Raw genomic sequence first — 20,626 nt, 5'->3', positions numbered from 1 at the left:
TTACTAGTATCCTAAACACATCCTTCTGGAGGGCAGGTTGCCTTAAGGCCCTCAATATCCAGACAGAGGACCTACTACCCCACTTGTGTTCATTGAGGATACTGCGCCTCTTAAAGTTCATAGGCCTGGAGGATGTGATTTAGATACAAATTAGAACTCCGAATATGCAAGGGCAAAAGTTCTCTGAACGTTGTCCAACTACCTCGCCATAATGAGCATAGTCATCGCTAGGGCGTGCGTCCGAGCAAATGTACTAGGGGGCACATTAAATGCTTATTTCCCCAACAACAATAATAAAGTCATCTGCTATAAGCCTACTCGTCATTTTGACGTATGATTATACGCTTACGTACGCGTAACTTTCCACCTAGGTATACCTTTTCGGTCTTCGCCCGCATCTTACCAATGTGATCTCTAATTCAGATGTGGGTACGTGTATTCAGCGCTTTATAAGATCGGCAATGCTCTTGACAAGAGTGACGACCGAGAAGAGCGACCCATACTCTCTAGTATTACAAGAGAGTATGACCATCTGTGCGTTAGGTATACCAGAAGATCGCCTGCCGACCGACCATGGCGAAATCCGTACTATCGATCGTTGATCAACTAGTGACCTAGGTATACCAAGAGCTAGCGGTTACTTAATTATCCTCTCCATGATTTAGTATTATTTACCTGATTTAGTAAGCTTCGTGTCTCGTCTGGTGGAGCAGTGAATGGATTGTGCAAGTGCCACGTAAACTTGTAATTAGCTTTACTATTGTAAAGCTAATCTAGATGAAATTAACTGTAAACTCTGTATCTTACGCAGATGATAAAAACTTAACATTCCTCCTCCCAAGTGTCTATTCTCACTTGGGAGGAGATGCACAAATTTGCTCAAGAAGGTTTTGATTCGATATATCTACAGTTGGGCAGAAGCTCATCAAATTTTCTATGAGAATTGATGCTACAACTGCACATGATAATTTAAACATTATATCCTAAGTTTATGTATTATTTCTTAAAAAATTAAAAGCTTTGTAATAAATACAACGATATATCAGCCAACATATGAAAGATAAACCTTATAAGGTGTTAATATAATATAGAGTATGGATTTCACCTATATGCAATAAATGACATACTTGTTACTGCATTTGCTGACGATATACAAAAAAATTGAGCTAGTTTTAACGTGCTGTGGGTCACTAGGTCAATGAACATCATTATTTAAGCATTAAAAAGCGACGTTGCCAGTTTTACACGCAGTAGGTAACACTTGTCTTTTTTAGGTTTAAATAACTTTATTCTCATTACATGAGAAATTAATATTTTAACAATTAAAGTAGGTACTTACAAACAATGATATAATGATAATGTCATAAGACAACCTGCATATGTTATTGAAACGTTTCATAATTATTGAGTATGTGCCTTTGAAGGCTAGCTTTAAAAGAAGTCAATGTTTACACATTTCTTATTTCTGAGGGCAGGTTGTTATATATCTGAACTCCCTCAAAGGTTATTGTCTGTTTTCCATAATTACTTCTCACCATTGGCAGCTCAATATGACTAGCTCTTCGTGTAACAATTCTGGTTAAATTCTTTTTTTTAAACACGGATGTGTTAGTGTGAATTTTTTTTATTTAAAACCTTGTAAATGAGTAAGCATGTAGTGTGTGTAGAATTGTCTAATTACACTATCCAAACTGACACACAACAGCCTTTTGAGTCCAAAGAGGATGACGCTCTCAGAAGCGTTCACATATCAGGAAGAAGTACAGACACACAGTATTTTATATTTAGTTCCAATACTATGTACATGTCCTGTATGTGTGTGCAAAGGTTTATTTGAATAGGGCTAACGGTTCTCGAGTTTAAGCCGAACATGCATATATGTGATATATTCTCTTTTATAAATATAGATACCTAGACTAAGAGCTTTACTGTGGTTCTGTTCTGGACACACATCAAGGAATCAAAGGTTAAGCCATAAGTTCAACTAGAGTCCTGAATAATGTTACATTTGCAATTCACCATAATGTGTTAAGGTTGAAATGAAAAACAAAATGCATAAATGTTTATATACTAAAAACTGAGGCATAAAAAGCTATAATAATACATTTTACATAAGTACAATACAATTACAAAGACTCACAATAATAATTTTAAATCGTTACAGGCACAAGATAATTTAATATAAGACCAACAGCATTTACATAAATATTAGAATAAACAATTTAGTATATAACATATTAAAATCAATTCAATTCGGTAAAAGATAAAAATATTTGTTTGACTGACTCAAAGTACCAATTAACGATAATAATAAAATTAATTAAAATGTCAACTTAATATTCAATTACCTGTATTTTGTAACTAAATTGTAAACCTAAATAATTTATTCAGAACTTCAATAAAACCATTAGAATAACATAAAGGCGTATAGAGAGTCTTAATCAGTAATTAGGGCGCTAGTCCACTACACGCCGTCATACTTTGTGCCATTATTAATACATACATTCACCTCACACGAATATTTGGTCATTGCAATTCAAACGATTTTGATCTTTATCTTTCAAGTCTTAAGTCGCAAAAATTCTCGAACACCTCATACAATATAGTTTAATATCAAGCGTGTACAAGCTTTATATTACTTTATATATACTTTTATTTTTTGCGACTGACTATAAATTGGTTCTAAGCATAAGTGAGATTATGTGAATATTCAATATCCACCAATTTCGTTTTGCCTATTGACAAAATACATAGCTACAAATATATTAAACAATACAAAATAAACAAGTGCTAATATACTTAGGTAAGCAACAGAAAACCCATAATTTAAATATCTCAGTCTATAAGCGACATATGTAAGGTACCGACGGAATATTAATCGCAATTACACGATGCAAATATATATATAAAAATGTATAATATTTTGTCTTTTTACTAATACTTCATACATTTGGTAACTAAACTAAGCCTTAATAATAACGCGGAATAAATAATGGAAAAATTGAACGAAGCCCGTTCAAAGCCTCATTAAATTATGAAAGTGAATATAAATTAAATTACAGTCTTTTGTAGTTAGTACACTAAGTGAACCACAACTTTGAGATAGCAGAAAACTGCTTCATTTGTACCACGAAACCTTGGAACAGAGGAACATTATGATTTTACCGGAATGCTTCTGCTAAGGATACCTTAAGGCTAAGCCACTGACCTGTACAAATACCACTGGACAGGTTGTTCCATATGTTTGACAGCAAATTTTTGTGCCTATTTGAAGCGCCACTCGCGAGTGCCCAGAGAAGTAATTATTAATGGCTGCGAAGGAACGTTCAATTATTTTTGCATTTTGAATTAATTTCGTTCGTTTCCCGTGTTATTCATACTTCATGATTCAACGTAATAAGGTACACAAACGTTGTCATCACTAGTTTTAGTACCGCAGACTCTCGCTATGGCCAACAGCGCCAAAATGGCGAATATCAAACAGGCACTAAGCCACTTTGACAGCAGCCAGTCCAGTGGTATATAGTAGAGGTCAGTGGGCTAAGCGTATGCTGAGACGCAGACAAGGCAGGTCCACGCGGCGCAGACCAGATATTGTAATATAAGTACGTCCTAAGAGCTACGTATCTGCGGCGCGAACACGTACGGCGCATCCATCCGTCTGTCCGGCTTTGCGTCGGCACAGATTTGCTTGTGCAATTAAAAACTGGTTTTTTCTAGCTAATTACTAATTTTGTTGGAATGACAGATCATTTCATTAGTAATTTCGTTGTGAACCCTGCTTTTATGATAGTAATCATCCAGACTATACGAAAAAAACATTAAAAGAGTTATAATGCGTGATTATTTCCGAGAAATTAAAAGTTTTCAGTTCATGTATGTTGAAAAAAAAACCTAGAAGCGACCCTTTGCAACCGCCTCACTTTGCCAAGAAACTACCTGCTGGGTATTAAAATAATATAATTAATAAATAATTTTTCAAAGTCCCGTTACTCTAAAAGCATATCTCGGTATCTCGCTGACCTCATCCTAATTCTACGAACTCATTATACTTGTCAACTCGAAGACTTCTATTCTGTATACTAGACAACACAAGTGTCTTACTTTTTTTATGATAATAATGGACGAGACGAGCAGGGAGTTAAGCTGATGGTAATTGATACGCCCTGCCCATTACAATGCAGTGCCGCTCAGGATTATTGAAAAACTCAAAAATTCTGAGCGGCACTACAATTGCGCTCGTCACCTTGAGACATAAGATGTTAAGTCTCATTTGCCCAGTAATTTCATTAGCTACGGCGCCCTTCAGACCGAAACAGTAATGCTTACACACTAGTGCTTCACGGCAGAAATAGGCGCCGTTGTGGTACCCATAATCTAGCCGGCATCCTGTGCAAAGGAGTGTGCAGTCGCGGTTGCTGTCGCAGCATATACTCGTGGCCTATCTTGCCTCTTCTGCCCTGCGTTATATGTACTGTGCTACGTCACCTTCGTCTCAGCATACGCTTAGCCTAATCTTTGGACTTGCAGAACAAAGTAAATTAGTTTTTTATCACATTCATAAAGACTGCTAAGTGATGCTTGACTAAATAAAAAGTAAAACGCCAGTGTTGTACCATCAACATGAGGATATATCACATGGTGACACGGGCGCACAGTGATGTCAATCAATATCAAGATTAAAACAACCTGCTCATTCCATCACTCCCCCCCCCCCCCCCGCTAAATAAATAAATAATACATTTACACACACTTGAATAGTACAAATTTAGATCATAGTACAATCTCCTTGTTTAAACATAACAATAAGAAAAACAAATTTAGGCCCACAATGTAATCTGCAGATATCGTCAAGAAAAATATTGAGGTTAATCGGTTACATACGCTAACGGATAACAAATATAATATATACGTGACACGGATGTTAACTATTAAATCAAAAAAATAATTAAGTATAACATTTTAATGTGTAATGCGTGATAATTATAATACTACAAAATAATACTGAAATTCCTAACATAGTATTGTTATATATTATAGTTATAATCCTCGCAAGATGAGAGAGGGACAGGCAACCATCTTAGTGACGTCAGCTCTAGCCAGACAGAATAAAAAAGTCGACTGACAGTCTGACGTCACGTTATCTCATATGGCAATGATTAGTCCCTGTTCCAACAAGCGGGGTTCAACATATAGAACTTACAAGTGAAAAGTTAAGGAGTAGATTTGTACACATACACGTTCATGTTGTTAGCTGAATATAATTAAAGTAAAATGAAAGTTAATTAATTGAGATCATCAACCTCTCGATCGTGTTAAGGGACGAAAAAAAAATAAAAACAAAATTGAAAAGTATAATCTGCAAGCTGCTACAACCAACCCTATAGCAGTAAAAAAACTAAAAATAGTAATTCTTTAGTCGTAGCGAGATTATATCTCCCGACAGGCACTTTCTAAATTCACAATTACACTTGTTCTCTTTAAATTAATTCAGTCACAGCTTATTTCGCTACTTCTACATAAAATACCTTCAGGTGCTAATTAACGAGAAATACAAAACAAATTGTATTTAAATTATTCTGTGCAAATGATGTGTCTGATCTTTAAAGAAGGCTGAAATGATTCATTTGTTTGTTAACGCATATTTTAGCTTGTAATGGAATTTTCGGACCTCGCTGATATTATGCAGCATGCGACAGAGATATGGAGTGACAAACTCTAAATGACGTATTAGACCAGTGCCGAAGCCTATGAAAATGATAGAAGGAAGAGAAAGAAAATACAATGATAAAAAGTAAAAAAAATAATAGTAGGATGAAATTGAAAATAAGGGTTCTTTTCCGATATTTGGGTCAAAATAAGGTGAAAAATAAATATTTAAATTCAAAAAAATAATTACAGTGTATTTGGGACATAAAAAGGTAACTTTTTACATTAACACGTGAAAATTTTTTTTTGTAAAGTTGTACATCTCTTTATTACCTACTACTTTGCCATTTAACATTTTGCCATAGGACTTGTAGTTTTGCCGGAAATCGACATAAACCGTTTTTTACCCTAAAACACCCCGCTTTTTCCACTTCCCGACCTCAGATCGCCCGTAATTTATTTTTCTCTTCATTTTGATATATTCTCGTCCTTTTCCAATGAGTTTCATTCTACTATTATTTTTTGTAAATATATAATATGGTATAAGCAGTCGATTTCCTTAGTGTTAATGAACATTCATTTGAAATATAATTATAGAATGACGAAAAAATACAATGATTTTGATAATGTGGCAATACATAACTAATTGGCATTACATGAATAGTATACATCCGTCTAAATAGCATAGGAGGCAGTGAGCTATCATAATATTGTTCTCATATTACTTTGAAATGTTTTAATAGTTTTTATTCATTATACAAATGGCACTACACGAGGCATCCTCAGGACACAAACACGAAACACGTGTCGAATTGTTTTAAAAACAAATATTGGCGGAATTAACACTAAAGAAAACTTAAATCATTTGTATAATTATGGATTTCCGCAAAGTAACGCCTAATTCAATATTTTTTTTTATTCAATAGTTAAATTTAAAAATATTTGGTAGGTACGGCGGGAGAAAAGCATATTTGATAACGAAAAGTATAGGTTGATATAAAATCATATATTATATTATAAATTTATCATTTAATTAACACTGTATTTATTATTTTACTTTGTTACACTAACATAACTGTAAGATTCAACAGCCAACACAGAAATCATCGAAAAACTCACTTTACCATTTAATGGTTAAATAACTTAAAAAGCACCTAATAAGCCAAGCAGCTGTTTTACCTTTAAGGTGTCCATAATTTACAAACATAACAGCCAAACTTCTAAGCATAAATTGTAAAATATCATTATGTGCTGTACGTTTTACTGCTGCAGCCCGAATATTTATAATAGTTAACACTCTTTCAGTCGAAGTAAAATGTGATGTTGGATACCTACTAGCCACTGCCTCCTGCACTATGAGGACCTAAGCCGGTGCGTCGGGCGGTAAGTGTTCCTCCTTGGCCATGGCGAGGAACACCTCCTCGAGGGTGGTCTCCGTAACCGAGTAGTCCTCTAGGAGATGAGGGAACTGCGCCTTAATCCGCTCGAGCTCCGTGAACAGTTTGCTGTATTGCAGCGTGTCGTTGATGTGATAGTGAAGGACACGCTGAAAAAAAACAATTTTGAAGCATCTCAAATCAAATCAAATCAATCAAAATATTTTATTGCAAGTCACATTTTACAGTAGGATGGTTGGTACATTAATGGTTAGACAATATGTGACGCCCTGCAAGGGCACAGCAACGTTATACATAAAATAAATAAGTCTTATACATTCTTATACTATATTGTAAGTGTGAGAATTACACTTAGTGTAATTAAAAAATTCGGGTAAATCGTAGAAGCATTTCTGAAACTAAAAAATTTTTTAGATGTCTTTTAAATAGAGAAGGCTTCTCTTTATTTTTAATTTCGTTTGGTAATCTCAAAGGTACGTAAAAGTATAAAAGGGTTGAATAATTTAAAAGCATTGCTGGTTTTATGATGACTGTATAAAAAAATAGCCTGTATTGCTGCTTTTCCTTAGAATTAGTATATACATGCCTACTTAATTGATTTAATCTATTCTATTATATGAACTATCGGCAACTGGATGTTTGTGTAAGACAGCTTGTCTGTGTCATATAGGACCAGCCACTTTATTGAGGTCATCTTCCCATCTTTTGCTTTGTCTGCCTCTATTTCTTTTCATCCATCTCTTGGGTACCATTCTGTTATTAACTTAGTCCATTTTTCCTTACAGTCTCGTAAAATATGTCCCGTCCAACGCTATTTAAGCTGTCTGTATGCAGTGTGTGCATTTTTGAATTTTGTTTTTATTTCTTGTAATTTTACTTTATCAATTCTTTTTATTAACAAAGCGTTTGATACATTGGAACATGAGTATATATGGGACGCTCTAAAAAAACAACGGGTCGAAGCAAAATACATACGAATAATTAAAAACGTATACACAGCGAGTACAGCACAAATTAAACTGGAATCTACGCGTAACGAATTTCCTATTAAAAGAGGTGTACGCCAAGGAGATCCTATATCAGCACTACTAGAGAAGATCTTCAGGAATTTAAACTGGACCTTTTAATGGGCTCAATATAAATGGAGAAAACCTCAACCACCTACGTTTCGCCGATGATTTGATTTTGTTCTCAGAGGACGCAGGAACTCTGGGACTAATGTTGCAGCAGCTATCCGATGAAAGCGTTAAGGCCGGTCTGACAATGAATCTAACTAAAACCAAAATTATGACTAATTCCCAACAAGCAGTAACCAATGAACAGATAACAGTAAATAACGAACAATTAGAATATATAAATGAATATATACATTTGGGCCAACTTATATCTACAGATAATTGCATGAATAAAGAAATAGAAAGAAAAATTACTAATACTTGGAAAAGGTTTCGGTCTCTTAGAGAAGTAATGAAGAATAAAGAAATGCCGATGAAAGGAAAAAAGAAAGTATATGAAATGTGCATTATGCCATGCTTACTATATGGATGCCAGACATGGGCGCTAACAGAATTACAAGAAAATAAATTAAAAGTTTGCCAAAATGGAATGGAAATGAGTATTTTAGGTAGGATGACTGTAATGAAGAACAAAAAAGGAGTCAATCGAATCTAGCCCTATCGCAGTCATCTATTTAAATCAGACAATCAATTGGATGGCTGGCTTTTGCGTTAAATGCCGGCTTTAAATGAAGCAGCTAAATAACAAAGCTTAAAAACATGGTTGCAGGCCATTTAACCAAGGTAAATATTGAGAATTTGTTAGGGTAGGTTGTGATAATGTTAATCTAGTCATCAAAAAAGACCATAAAACCTAATTAAATTTTAAAATACAATTGACTAGCTGATTTAACTATATGGCTACGACCTAAGAGCGGCCGTTTCGGTAAAACTAGTCATTTCATTGTCAGTACATTTATGAAAATTTAATATAGGTTCACAAAAATCGTCACCTTTTTGCTCTTAATAGTGATTTAAATTATTATAACACTTGAAATAAGGGATTGCTTGTATCTAATTCTATTAGGCTACATAAGATACATAATAGCTTTAAGGGTAAATGTATACACTTCTATAATAAACTCCCAGCCACTGTTCAGGCTTTATCTATAAATAAATTTAAATGTTTTATAAAAAAATGGCTCTGTCGTAAATCCTATTACTCCACTGCTGAATATCTAAATGATCGGACAGCCTGGGACTACATTGTGATTATTTTATAGCGATAGAAATGACTGTACAATATTGTATATTTTTATTGAAAAGAGCGCAAAAAAAGAATGCTGGGAGAGCTCCTTGCGCCGCTTCTTCTCTCTCAGAGCGCCATTTGTTTCCTAAGCGGTAGTAATATCTAGTAGTTATTAGGAATGACATCAAAAAGAATTCTAAAGGAATCAATTTTGAGAAAATAAATGCCTTTTTATGGCTTTTATGTCTTAAAAGCTATTAATTGTTAACTGAATGACAAGGGACTCTTCAGTTCTTTGCATATTTGTGTCTTGTTGTTTGAGAAACTGTTTATTTTAGCAGTTCTAACAAGACACTCGTAATAGAAAAGTAAGTACATTACTAAAAATATCAATTCTAGTTAAAACCCACACTATTTATCCATGGGTTTATTTTATAGTGTTACTAGTTATACATATGCCTCGGCTTGTGGTGGCGACGTGGGGCGGGTCGTTCACTTCCCTAAAAAATGGTCGAGGGAGGCGATGGCTGGTCCATGCGTCATTCTCGTGAACGGGTGCTACTCGTGGTGGCTGGATGATCTTGTTACCGGGAGGTCTGCTTGATGTGTTTTTTATTATTATTATTTCCTTTAAAGTTAAAGTTATTATATATTTTATTTTATGAAATCCTCACATAATGCCTCTATTAATTTACGGTATGTGTGGATTGATGCATCTACTATACTCGAATAACTCTTGTGTTTATAAGTATTAATTTTTTTTTTTTCTTTTTTGACTTACTCGTCTAAGCCTTTCAGTTTTTGACATTTGAGTATTTTTGTTGCGTCACTTTGCATATATTGTAACTGAAATGATTTGTAAAACAATTAAAATGTAAATCTTAACTTAAAAGAGTGGCAATGAGTTTCTTGCTACTTCTTCTCATTAGCTCAACCCTTTACGAAGTAGCGGTAAATTCAATAAGAAACAATATTTATTTTCGACATTCATAAGTGTCATTTCCGTGACCTACATGAATAAAGTGTTTTTGAGTTTGAATTTGAATAATTGAAATAACAAGAAAGTTTAACAATTACTAAAGTATAAATATACTTTTGTAATAATAATAATAATAATTATAGTATGTAATACAGATTAAAAAGCATTAAGTATACAAACTTCTTTCTGTGTTGTGAACAAAATTCCTTAGAAGAAAAATAAATACATATATATACTATAATAATAATTAATAATAAAATTCTCTATTGGTTTAAACAAATTCTCCATAATAAATAGTGGCAAGAACCTTAACCTTTTAAGCATATAATAAATGCTTGTGCCAATAGGCTCCGTTTGTTGTTAGCCTTAAAATAATATAGTTAGAGAACATAATAATATTATAAAACGTGTGTGTGTGTGTGTGTGTGTGTGTGTGTGTGTGTGTGTGTGTGTGTGTGTGTGTGTGTGTGCGTGTGTGTAATATAATATGGTTGAGTGGAGTATATTAAACTAGTATTAATAATTACCTTGTGCTCGTCTGTCAGAGTACAATTAAACTTCTCCTCCAATATTCTCTTCAACTGCGAGACGCTTTCACTCGACCCGTCCGTCTCTGTATTAACACATAAGTAAAACATTATATACTTTATCTACACCCATGCTTCAAATACTCTATTAAAGAATCTGAAACAGTTAGCTTATAGCCACGTATTCACTAGTAAACATTTGTTGATAAACTACTTATGACTAGCGTTAAACAAGTTTGCAATAAACACATGTTTCTGAAACTCGGCCGTCCACACTTGTCAGTTGTTCACAGGATGTCGCCCGAGGAGGTAGTGATGCTCTCTGCTGCTTACATAATAATTCACAAGAGCATTAATCGAAAAAAAAAAGAAGAAAAGGAGGTGGATTTGAAACCATTTGTTGAATAGAAGTTATGTATTTAATGACCTCCGCGGATTTGATGGATCATTTCAGAACTTCACCAGACTGTCACCAACTGACTTTTGTTTATAAACTAGATGTTTCGTCTTGCTCTCCACACGTAGTGGGGAGCACGGTTACACGTATCATAAACAATGTTTCATCACCTATATTTCTGAACTATTTATAAACTGTTTACAGAGATGATGAAACATTAAGAAACATTGTTTATGAACAGTTTATAAACAGTGTTTATTAACAAATGTTTACTAATGAATACGTGGCTTATTGCCAACATTAAAATGCCCAATGTCCTAGTAACCATTACATCATCCAAACGAGTATTGTAATGTGGCGTGCACGCACACCGACATACAAATTTGACACCCTGACGTTAGTTGGTCAACTAGACAATTTGTGTCATATACAAATTGAAGCCGTAAGCCTCTTGTAACTTATGTCTACTGTACTACAACCAGTTGACGAGAATAAAATAATTTCCAATATGACTGTATAAGTTATAAAAAAAAACATCCTTTCTAATTGTATAAAAATAATTATATTATGCTATTTAAAAGGTTATTAAACTAAATTATACCGCATTATAATATTTTATATGGTTGTTTTTTATTACAATATTATTCTTTCTTCAACCGTAAAATAGGAAGAGGAAAAAAATTCGAAAATTATTATTTATTAACCGACTTCAAAAAAGGAAGAGGTTCTTAATACGTCGTTATGTTTTTTTAATAGTACATTGCTACATTGCTGGTCGTTGCCGTCGGGAGTATGTTAGGGGTGCTACACATTACGAGTCAAATAATAGCAGCGTATTGATCATGTATGTGGTGTGCCTAGGTGTCAGAAGAGGGCAAGCCAAAAGATAAAAAGGTATGTTGTTTTAATATTGGAGCAATTTAAGATGTAATTTAGTATAATGCTTTAACTGTCGTTCAGCCTGTCATATTATTAAGAAGTGATGAGAGATCATATTATAAATATTTAGGTGTCGTGTATAAACAAAACTGTATAATGAATAATACTTATCTATATACCTACAATTAATTTAATAAGCGAAAATTCATCTCGTCCTTTTACTCAAAAATCTATAGGTACAAATCAGGTATGTATTTTTTCTGGGCAAAGTTTAAAAAAATTACAAATTTTATCAAAGATTTTGCACACTTTAAATCGTCACAAGGCACTATTATCATCATTTTCAACCTTAGTATAAAATAATTAATTAATTACTTTCTATATAAAAAACTTACACAAGCAATACAATTATAACTAACTATATTCAAGGTCGCTCCTGTACTAACACACAAAATGCTAATCTCTGACGTTGTTCACTCTTGTTACGCCAATTGAATAAATGAAATCGCAATGAGCCAACGTCAAGTCAGAGCAATCCTTCTTTAATTCTTTATAATAACCATTTAAACCACCCTATAGGTATAATAAAATTTTCAATAGATAAGAAAGAGATAATATCTCTTTCTTTCTTTATTATATTATAATGACTGGAAGCAAAGCCCCATGCCAACGTGTGTGAGCGAGATAGTCATCCGTCTGTCAGCTTGGTCGACCTCGCGAGTTGAAAGATTTGTTGCTTTGCCGTGGCCATTTTAGTGACGTGGTCAATGACCTTAATATAATTAGTTTAAGCCCATTTGTAGCATTTTATTTTTAAGTCCATTTAGTATATACATACTATATCTATCTATTGCACTACACACCACATAATTTACCGCTACTGCTTGACAAATCTCGAGTTATCAGACAATTCATGTATCTACGATGACAGCTCGTGTCTCGTCCCCGTATCAATAGGATATCACGCTACACTAACAACTAGTCCTTGACGATAGATCAATGATACTAGATTAACCTGTCTAGAGTTCGAGCGTGTAAGCTCCAAAAAAATTATCACGCACCGTAAACACGCATTCTGTGGTAGGACATAAAAATGACGAATTGCACTATAAAAGTGAGCAGGAATTATAAAGGACGATTGTAAATAGTTATAAAAAGTACCAATCATCGATAATTAAACTTAAAAGAGCTATTACGAACTTTGTATTAAAGGAACAATAATTTTTTAAATGTGTACGACCTACTTTTATGCTCAGATATTTGCCCTTTGACGCAATATCTATAGGGTTGCCTGTTCCTTGATTTATGAGTACTTATAAGCTTATTTAAAATAAATATTTTCTCATTTTCCCTTAAATTTTTTCAGGCTTTCACGCGTAACTGCGTAACCGATCACCATGAAATTTGGTCATACGTTGTCAGCGGTACAGAAAAGGGCTTTAATCCCGAAATTATTAAGAGTTCCTGTAGGGGCGCAATACGAATTTTAGGACGATATATAACAAAAGACGGTGAAAGCTGTGGAAGGGAAGAGAACCATTTCCATGGTTCTCGGAATGGCATTTTTGGTGAAATCCAAATCCTTACTAATACTATAATTAGCATTGCACCAACATTTTCAAGGTTCTCTGGAGCGCGTAGAACGAATTAGGAATGATTTTTTAAATTACAAGATGGCCGCCGTGCAAAATTATTATTTCAACAATATGGATGGACCTACTGTTTTCCAAGCGTCTCGGGGCACGAATTTGCTGTTTACAATTATGTAACGATTGCAGTGCAACACTTCATCTAGACAAGTTAATAATCAAAGCTACTAAGTACGGGGCCCTTACTTCTGGATTTGCCGCGCTTTCTGCCCCGGCGTCGCAAACGCTTCAGGCACGAACATCGCTCTTGGGATGAAGAAATCATGCTTAACGAGGTCCGGTTCACCTCACAAGAGACAATTTATTTGTAGATATATTTATATGCAATATTGAAACATTAACAAAACGTACATGCTAAAATGTATAATTTATTGCCATTATATCTATTTATTACATTATAATATATGTGGCATTGAAGAGCAGAGCAGACTATTGTTTCCGAAACTGACTTAGACCTAGCCTAATTGGTCTAAATATAGGAGTACTAAGACAGCATTGAGCATTTTAAGACATGCGGTGTAGGCCTCAACAGAGCATACTGTTACGTACTTATTTCATACAAAGATTATACCGCAGTAATTAGTGATATAATAACCGATCTGTATTGTTCCGTTCGAGCTTATTATGGTACCATTCGCGACGTCCCCAGAACAGGCGTTCCTGGCAATTATCGGGCGACACTGAATACGAATTACACCCGGTTCAACCTATTAAAACCAACTATAGCATGAAAATACGAGAACATTTCTCGTCGCTTAGGTGAATTTAAGGCAGTTATATAAAAAAATAGTTACCTAGCCAATTTGGTACTTATTTGTATAATAAGTAAAACTTAAAAAGGACTGCAATTAAACGTAATTCCAGAAAAATGTTCCAAACCACAATCATGTCAAAATTGAGTTAAGAACACAAAACTGGTCACGTGGTTCATATTAACGCACAAGAATGGTAGCCCTACTGTCACTCTTTAAATGACACCATGACTTAGTAGCCCAACCCAAATGTATGGAATACACTAATATTTATAAAACTTTAAACACGAATTCCTTAAATTGTAGCTTGGAGTGTTTTTTAGGAATTACGTCTAATTATAAGTTGTAAAACCCCGCGCGTTGGAACAGGGCGAGAACGTATCATATCAACGTGTGCGTGACGTCACAGGATATCGATGCAACCGGTACTTTTGATTGGTGATTTGTGTATAATTGTATAGTGTGTAGTTGACGCCACTAAGTCGACGTCTCTCTATATATATATAATCACTTATAAAGTGCTCACAGAATACCTTTATTTATTTACGGTGTGTGTGGATGATGCAGCTACTGTACTCAATAACTTTGTTTTGTATTAATTTACATTTACTTTCTTGACTTACTCGTGTAAGGCATTGACTATTTGACGTTTGAGTATGTCTGTTGCATCACTTTACAAATTATAATTGAAATGATTTGTAAGACGATGAAAATGTAAATCTTGAAAAAAAAAATTACGCTTATGAATAGTGTCATTTCCGTGAGCTACATGAATAAAGTGATTTTGATTTGATTTGATTTAAGATGGCGGTCTGCCTGGTGTGTCTACACGAGAGAGGTGCTCACCGTCGAGTGTGTGTGTCGTGTCAGCCAGCTGCAGCGTGAGCGCGTGTCCGGCCGCGTGTCGCGCTCGCAGGCCGGCCGGCTCGCCCAGCGCGCGGACGACGCCCGCTGACATGATGGCGATGCGGCCACACAGCGCCTCCATCTCGTCCATGCTGCGGGAAATAATAAGTGTGGAAGAGTCATCTTTACAAGTAAAACTTAATTGTAATTACCTTTAGGAATAATTAACAGACGCATTAATATATTACATTAAATAACACGGACACGGACTTATAAAAAAATAAGGACTCCGTGTCACATAACAGTGTACCACCAAAACGGCGGTACCTGTGCGAGGTGACGATGACGGCGCGGCCCGTGATGGCCGCCCACACGCGGCCACGTCACGTGGTACAGAAGGAGGTACCTGTGCGAGGTGACGATGACGGCGCGGCCCGTGATGGCCGCCCACACGCGGCCACGTCACGTGGTACAGAAGGAGGTACCTGTGCGAGGTGACGATGACGGCGCGGCCCGTGATGGCCGCCCACACGCGGCCACGTCACGTGGTACAGAAGGAGGTACCTGTGCGAGGTGACGATGACGGCGCGGCCCGTGATGGCCGCCCACACGCGGCCACGTCACGTGGTACAGAAGGAGGTACCTGTGCGAGGTGACGATGACGGCGCGGCCCGTGATGGCCGCCCACACGCGGCCACGTCACGTGGTACAGAAGGAGGTACCTGTGCGAGGTGACGATGACGGCGCGGCCCGTGATGGCCGCCCACACGCGGCCACGTCACGTGGTACAGAAGGAGGTACCTGTGCGAGGTGACGATGACGGCGCGGCCCGTGATGGCCGCCCACACGCGGCCACGTCACGTGGTACAGAAGGAGGTACCTGTGCGAGGTGACGATGACGGCGCGGCCCGTGATGGCCGCCCACACGCGGCCACGTCACGTGGTACAGAAGGAGGTACCTGTGCGAGGTGACGATGACGGCGCGGCCCGTGATGGCCGCCCACACGCGGCCACGTCACGTGGTACAGAAGGAGGTACCTGTGCGAGGTGACGATGACGGCGCGGCCCGTGATGGCCGCCCACACGCGGCCACGTCACGTGGTACAGAAGGAGGTACCTGTGCGAGGTGACGATGACGGCGCGGCCCGTGATGGCCGCCCACACGCGGCCACGTCACGTGGTACAGAAGGAGGTACCTGTGCGAGGTGACGATGACGGCGCGGCCCGTGATGGCCGCCCACACGCGGCCACGTCACGTGGTACAGAAGGCGGTACCTGTGCGAGGTGACGATGACGGCGCGGCCCGTGATGGCCGCCCACACGCGGCCACGTCACGTGGTACAGAAGGCGGTACCTGTGCGAGGTGACGATGACGGCGCGGCCCGTGATGGCCGCCCACACGCGGCCACGTCACGTGGTACAGAAGGCGGTACCTGTGCGAGGTGACGATGACGGCGCGGCCCGTGATGGCCGCCCACACGCGGCCACGTCACGTGGTACAGAAGGCGGTACCTGTGCGAGGTGACGATGACGGCGCGGCCCGTGATGGCCGCCCACACGCGGCCACGTCACGTGGTACAGAAGGCGGTACCTGTGCGAGGTGACGATGACGGCGCGGCCCGTGATGGCCGCCCACACGCGGCCACGTCACGTGGTACAGAAGGCGGTACCTGTGCGAGGTGACGATGACGGCGCGGCCCGTGATGGCCGCCCACACGCGGCCACGTCACGTGGTACAGAAGGCGGTACCTGTGCGAGGTGACGATGACGGCGCGGCCCGTGCGCCCGGCCCGCCGGATGGCCGCCCACACTCGGCGCCGCGCGGCCACGTCCACGCCGGCCGTGGGCTCGTCCAGCAAGGTGACGGCGCCGCCCCCGCACAGCGCGGCCGCCGCGGCCAAGCGCCGGGAGCACCCGCCCGAGTACCCCGACACCCGCTGCTTGGCGTACTTCTCTAGACCTGCCCGCACACACACACACACACACACACATTATAGATTACGATTTGAAATGAAGGGTATGTTCCGATATGCACTGCGAGCACTGCACAGTGCTATCACTGTAGAAAAATTCGTTCCGTTATGGACTGCCAGTATACTGCCGCAGTACCCTAGGGAAATGTATGACGTCATAAATATCCGCCATATTTTACTGTGAGCACTGGTGTTTTCTAGGCAAGGTACTCGCATTAATGAATTTGATACTTTAGCAAGTTTGAATTTTGTTTTTTTAAATACCTATGTATTTTTGATAATTTGTTGATGTGTTCGTTTAGTAGTTAAATATTAGAACTTTAGATGGCAATTCTGTCGCATAACGTCGTGTGCAGTAAACGCAGTTTTTTAAATCCAAGATGGCCGCTGCGAAAATTATGATTTCAGCAGTATCGGTATCGTATCCGAGGGTACCGATGGTGCAGAGAACGATTTTGGGATCATTATTGAAATCCAAGATGGCCGCCACGCAAAATTTTGGTTTCAACAATATGGATACCGAATCCGAGGTTCTCAAGGGTACAGAAAACGAATTTGGAGTCATTTTTGAAATCCAAGATGGCCGCCGCGCAAATTTATGATTTCAACATTATAGATATCGAATCCGAGGTTCTCGAGGGCGCAGAGAACGAATTTGGGATCACTTTTGAAATCCAAGATGGCCGCCGCGGAAATTTATGATTTCAACATTATGGATATCGAATCCGAGGTTCTCGAGGGCGCAGAGAACGAAATTGGGATCACTTTTGAAATCCAAGATGGCTGCCGCACATAATTATGATTTCAACAATATGGATATCGTATTCGCGGTTCTCGAGGGTGCAGAGAACGAATTTGGGATCACTTTTGAAGGGAAACTTCTTTGCCCGCTTGAGGATATAATTTTTACGGATGAAACGGAATAAAGTGTCACGAAAATGAAGGTCGTTTTTATCCAAGAAGAGGGGAGGGAGATTGAGTCTGATTGAGATAGAGTGAGAAAATGCGAATATGCTACATTTTACTACTACTGATTGGTTTTCACAAATATGTTTCACTTCTGAGATGTGTACTTTGTACGCACGCCATTTTTTGTTTTGTCTGGTGCTTTGGACGTAGCTTCCCCCCTAAGGACACCTCCCCTAAAAGTGGAGTTGAAAAAAATACTGGAGGCTTACCTTGTGGGGTTTTACCTTCGTTGGATAGGTCTTTGAAAGTTATATTCAGGTTTGATACATGACATTTCCTTTAGTCTTTTGAAAATAATGCGGTATTAAGGAAGATATATGTTACATTTATGTAATAGCTTATACCTTATGATTACAATATCTATTGAAATAACTCTTCTTGACATAATATGGTGGTAATAATTGATATGAAGTGTAGAGCTTTTTGTGGTTAAAAAGAGGATGAAAAATTTTTTTTGCATGTAGGTTATCATTAGATACGTCTTTCAAAATCTAATTTTGAGATTTTTTAATTAGATTGGTAACGGAATGTGTTTTGTAAATATTGTGGGTGAAAAGTCGAAACGTAAATATTTCTATATTTAGGGAATAAAGAATTAATTTAGCATGTGGGATATTGTTAGACAGGCCTTTTATAATATAATTTAAGTTTATGAATGAATTCTAATTTTGACGCGGTAAATGACACCCATGAAGAAAAGTTCATAGATTTCATAGTCGCCATCTTGGATTTTGATTTTGACCCGATATTCGTTATTGTTGACACCGAAAACCATGAAAATGACACCCATTAAAAGAAGTTGGTAAATTTCATAGGCGCCATCTTAGATTTCGATTTTGACCCGATATTCGTTATTGTTGACCCCGAAAACCATGAAAATGACACCCATGAAGAGAAGTTGGTAAATTTCATAGGCGCCATCTTGGATTTCGATTATGACCCGATATTCGTTATTGTTGACCCTGAAAACCATGAAAATGACACCCACGAAGAGAAGTTGGTAAATTTCATAGGCGCCATCTTGGATTTCGATTATGACCCGATATTCGTTATTGTTGACCCTGAAAACCATGAAAATGACACCCAAGAAGAGAAGTTGGTAAATTTCAGCGGCGCCATCTTGCATTTCGATATAGACCTTATATTTAGAGATGAACTTATATATTTTAACATCATTTTTTGAAAATCTGACTACGTACAAAATGAGTAAAGTATCAAAGACAGTATTGTAGAGCTTATAAAAAATATTCATGTTCGTACAGCGATCTTTCCGAGTACGAGCTGCTGCTTACAACCGACACAGTGTCTACCCACGACGGCGGCCGAGCGCGGACTGACGTTGTTTCGATAGATCTTTTTGTGCAATGCGTACGGAGTGACAAAATAAAATAACTTTTAATACCACACTTTAAAGCTCATGCTTATCAGAAAAATATATGAAATTTAGACGATTCATTTTTATTTTTTGCTGAGATTATTTATAACATATTCATCAATTTATTTCCCGTGTTTTTGAAAATATTATATCTGCTTTCTTTACGTAATTTTTAAGAGACAAAATTATGTAAGTAGTCGCAGAAAACTGATCCTGAATGAAGACCCATTTCGTCAATTTTGTGTAAAGAGGTAACGGATAATCGTTTTTACGACATAAAATATCAAAATTTTAATTTCCCGCTAGTTGGATATAAAGAAGTAATTTATTTGTGGCAATTTTTACTTTTGTTAGATTTACTTTCATTTCATCACAAACTCTACCGAAAATATCTTATTTTTGTCGGATTCATAAACGCGTCCTTAAATAGTAACCAGTATAACTGGCTATAAAGGAACGACTTCACAGTATACTAAATTGACGTCACACTGTACAGTGGTCGCAATGCATTTCGGAACATACCCGACATGATATGAAAATGAATTTATTTTGGAAGAAAAACTGACACATTCACACAAAAAAGTTAATGAGAACAAAATATATACTTAATCTAATACTTAACTTACTTAATACAAAATAAACAGAAAAACACTTAACGTGGCAGTGGTCTTGCAATACTGGACACAACTGTTACTGAGTGGACTCAGTTATAGTTGTGTCCATACATTATGAGCACAACACTGATTTTCAGTGACCCCATTGTGTGAAATTTGGAGCTGTGATTTGAAGTCAGTATTATTAACTTTTTCAGTTCCACTTTGATAAGTAATCTTAATTATCTTGTTATTGAAAATACCAACTTCGCTATATGTATCCCATGGTCAGCTTCGCCTCGTGTAATAATAGTATCACATGAGTGTTATAATACCTAATTATCAACAGTTGCATACAAGACTTTATCTACGCCCAGAATATGAATCCTCTAAAGAT

General features: G+C 37.6%; 1 protein-coding gene across 1 annotated transcript in view; it reads right to left on the bottom strand.

Annotated features, from left to right (window-relative positions):
* Positions 1–6,451: 6,451 nt before the first annotated feature.
* LOC126977912 (phospholipid-transporting ATPase ABCA3-like) overlaps positions 6,452–20,626 on the bottom strand; it is a 91,617-nt gene continuing 77,442 nt past the window's right edge. Inside the window, exons 29-32 of the mRNA XM_050826593.1 lie at positions 17,069–17,279; positions 15,320–15,471; positions 10,797–10,882; positions 6,452–7,195 (exon numbers count right to left, since the gene is read on the bottom strand). Of these exons, the coding sequence (XP_050682550.1) occupies positions 7,013–7,195; positions 10,797–10,882; positions 15,320–15,471; positions 17,069–17,279 (632 nt within the window). The 3' untranslated portion in view covers positions 6,452–7,012. The remainder of the gene's footprint in view (positions 7,196–10,796; positions 10,883–15,319; positions 15,472–17,068; positions 17,280–20,626) is intronic.

This window comes from Leptidea sinapis, chromosome 46, assembly GCF_905404315.1.
Source record: "Leptidea sinapis chromosome 46, ilLepSina1.1, whole genome shotgun sequence".
Taxonomy (NCBI): Eukaryota; Metazoa; Arthropoda; class Insecta; order Lepidoptera; family Pieridae; genus Leptidea; species Leptidea sinapis.
Note: the sequence above shows the minus strand (reverse complement) of the source record. Positions and strands in the feature narration are given on the sequence as shown.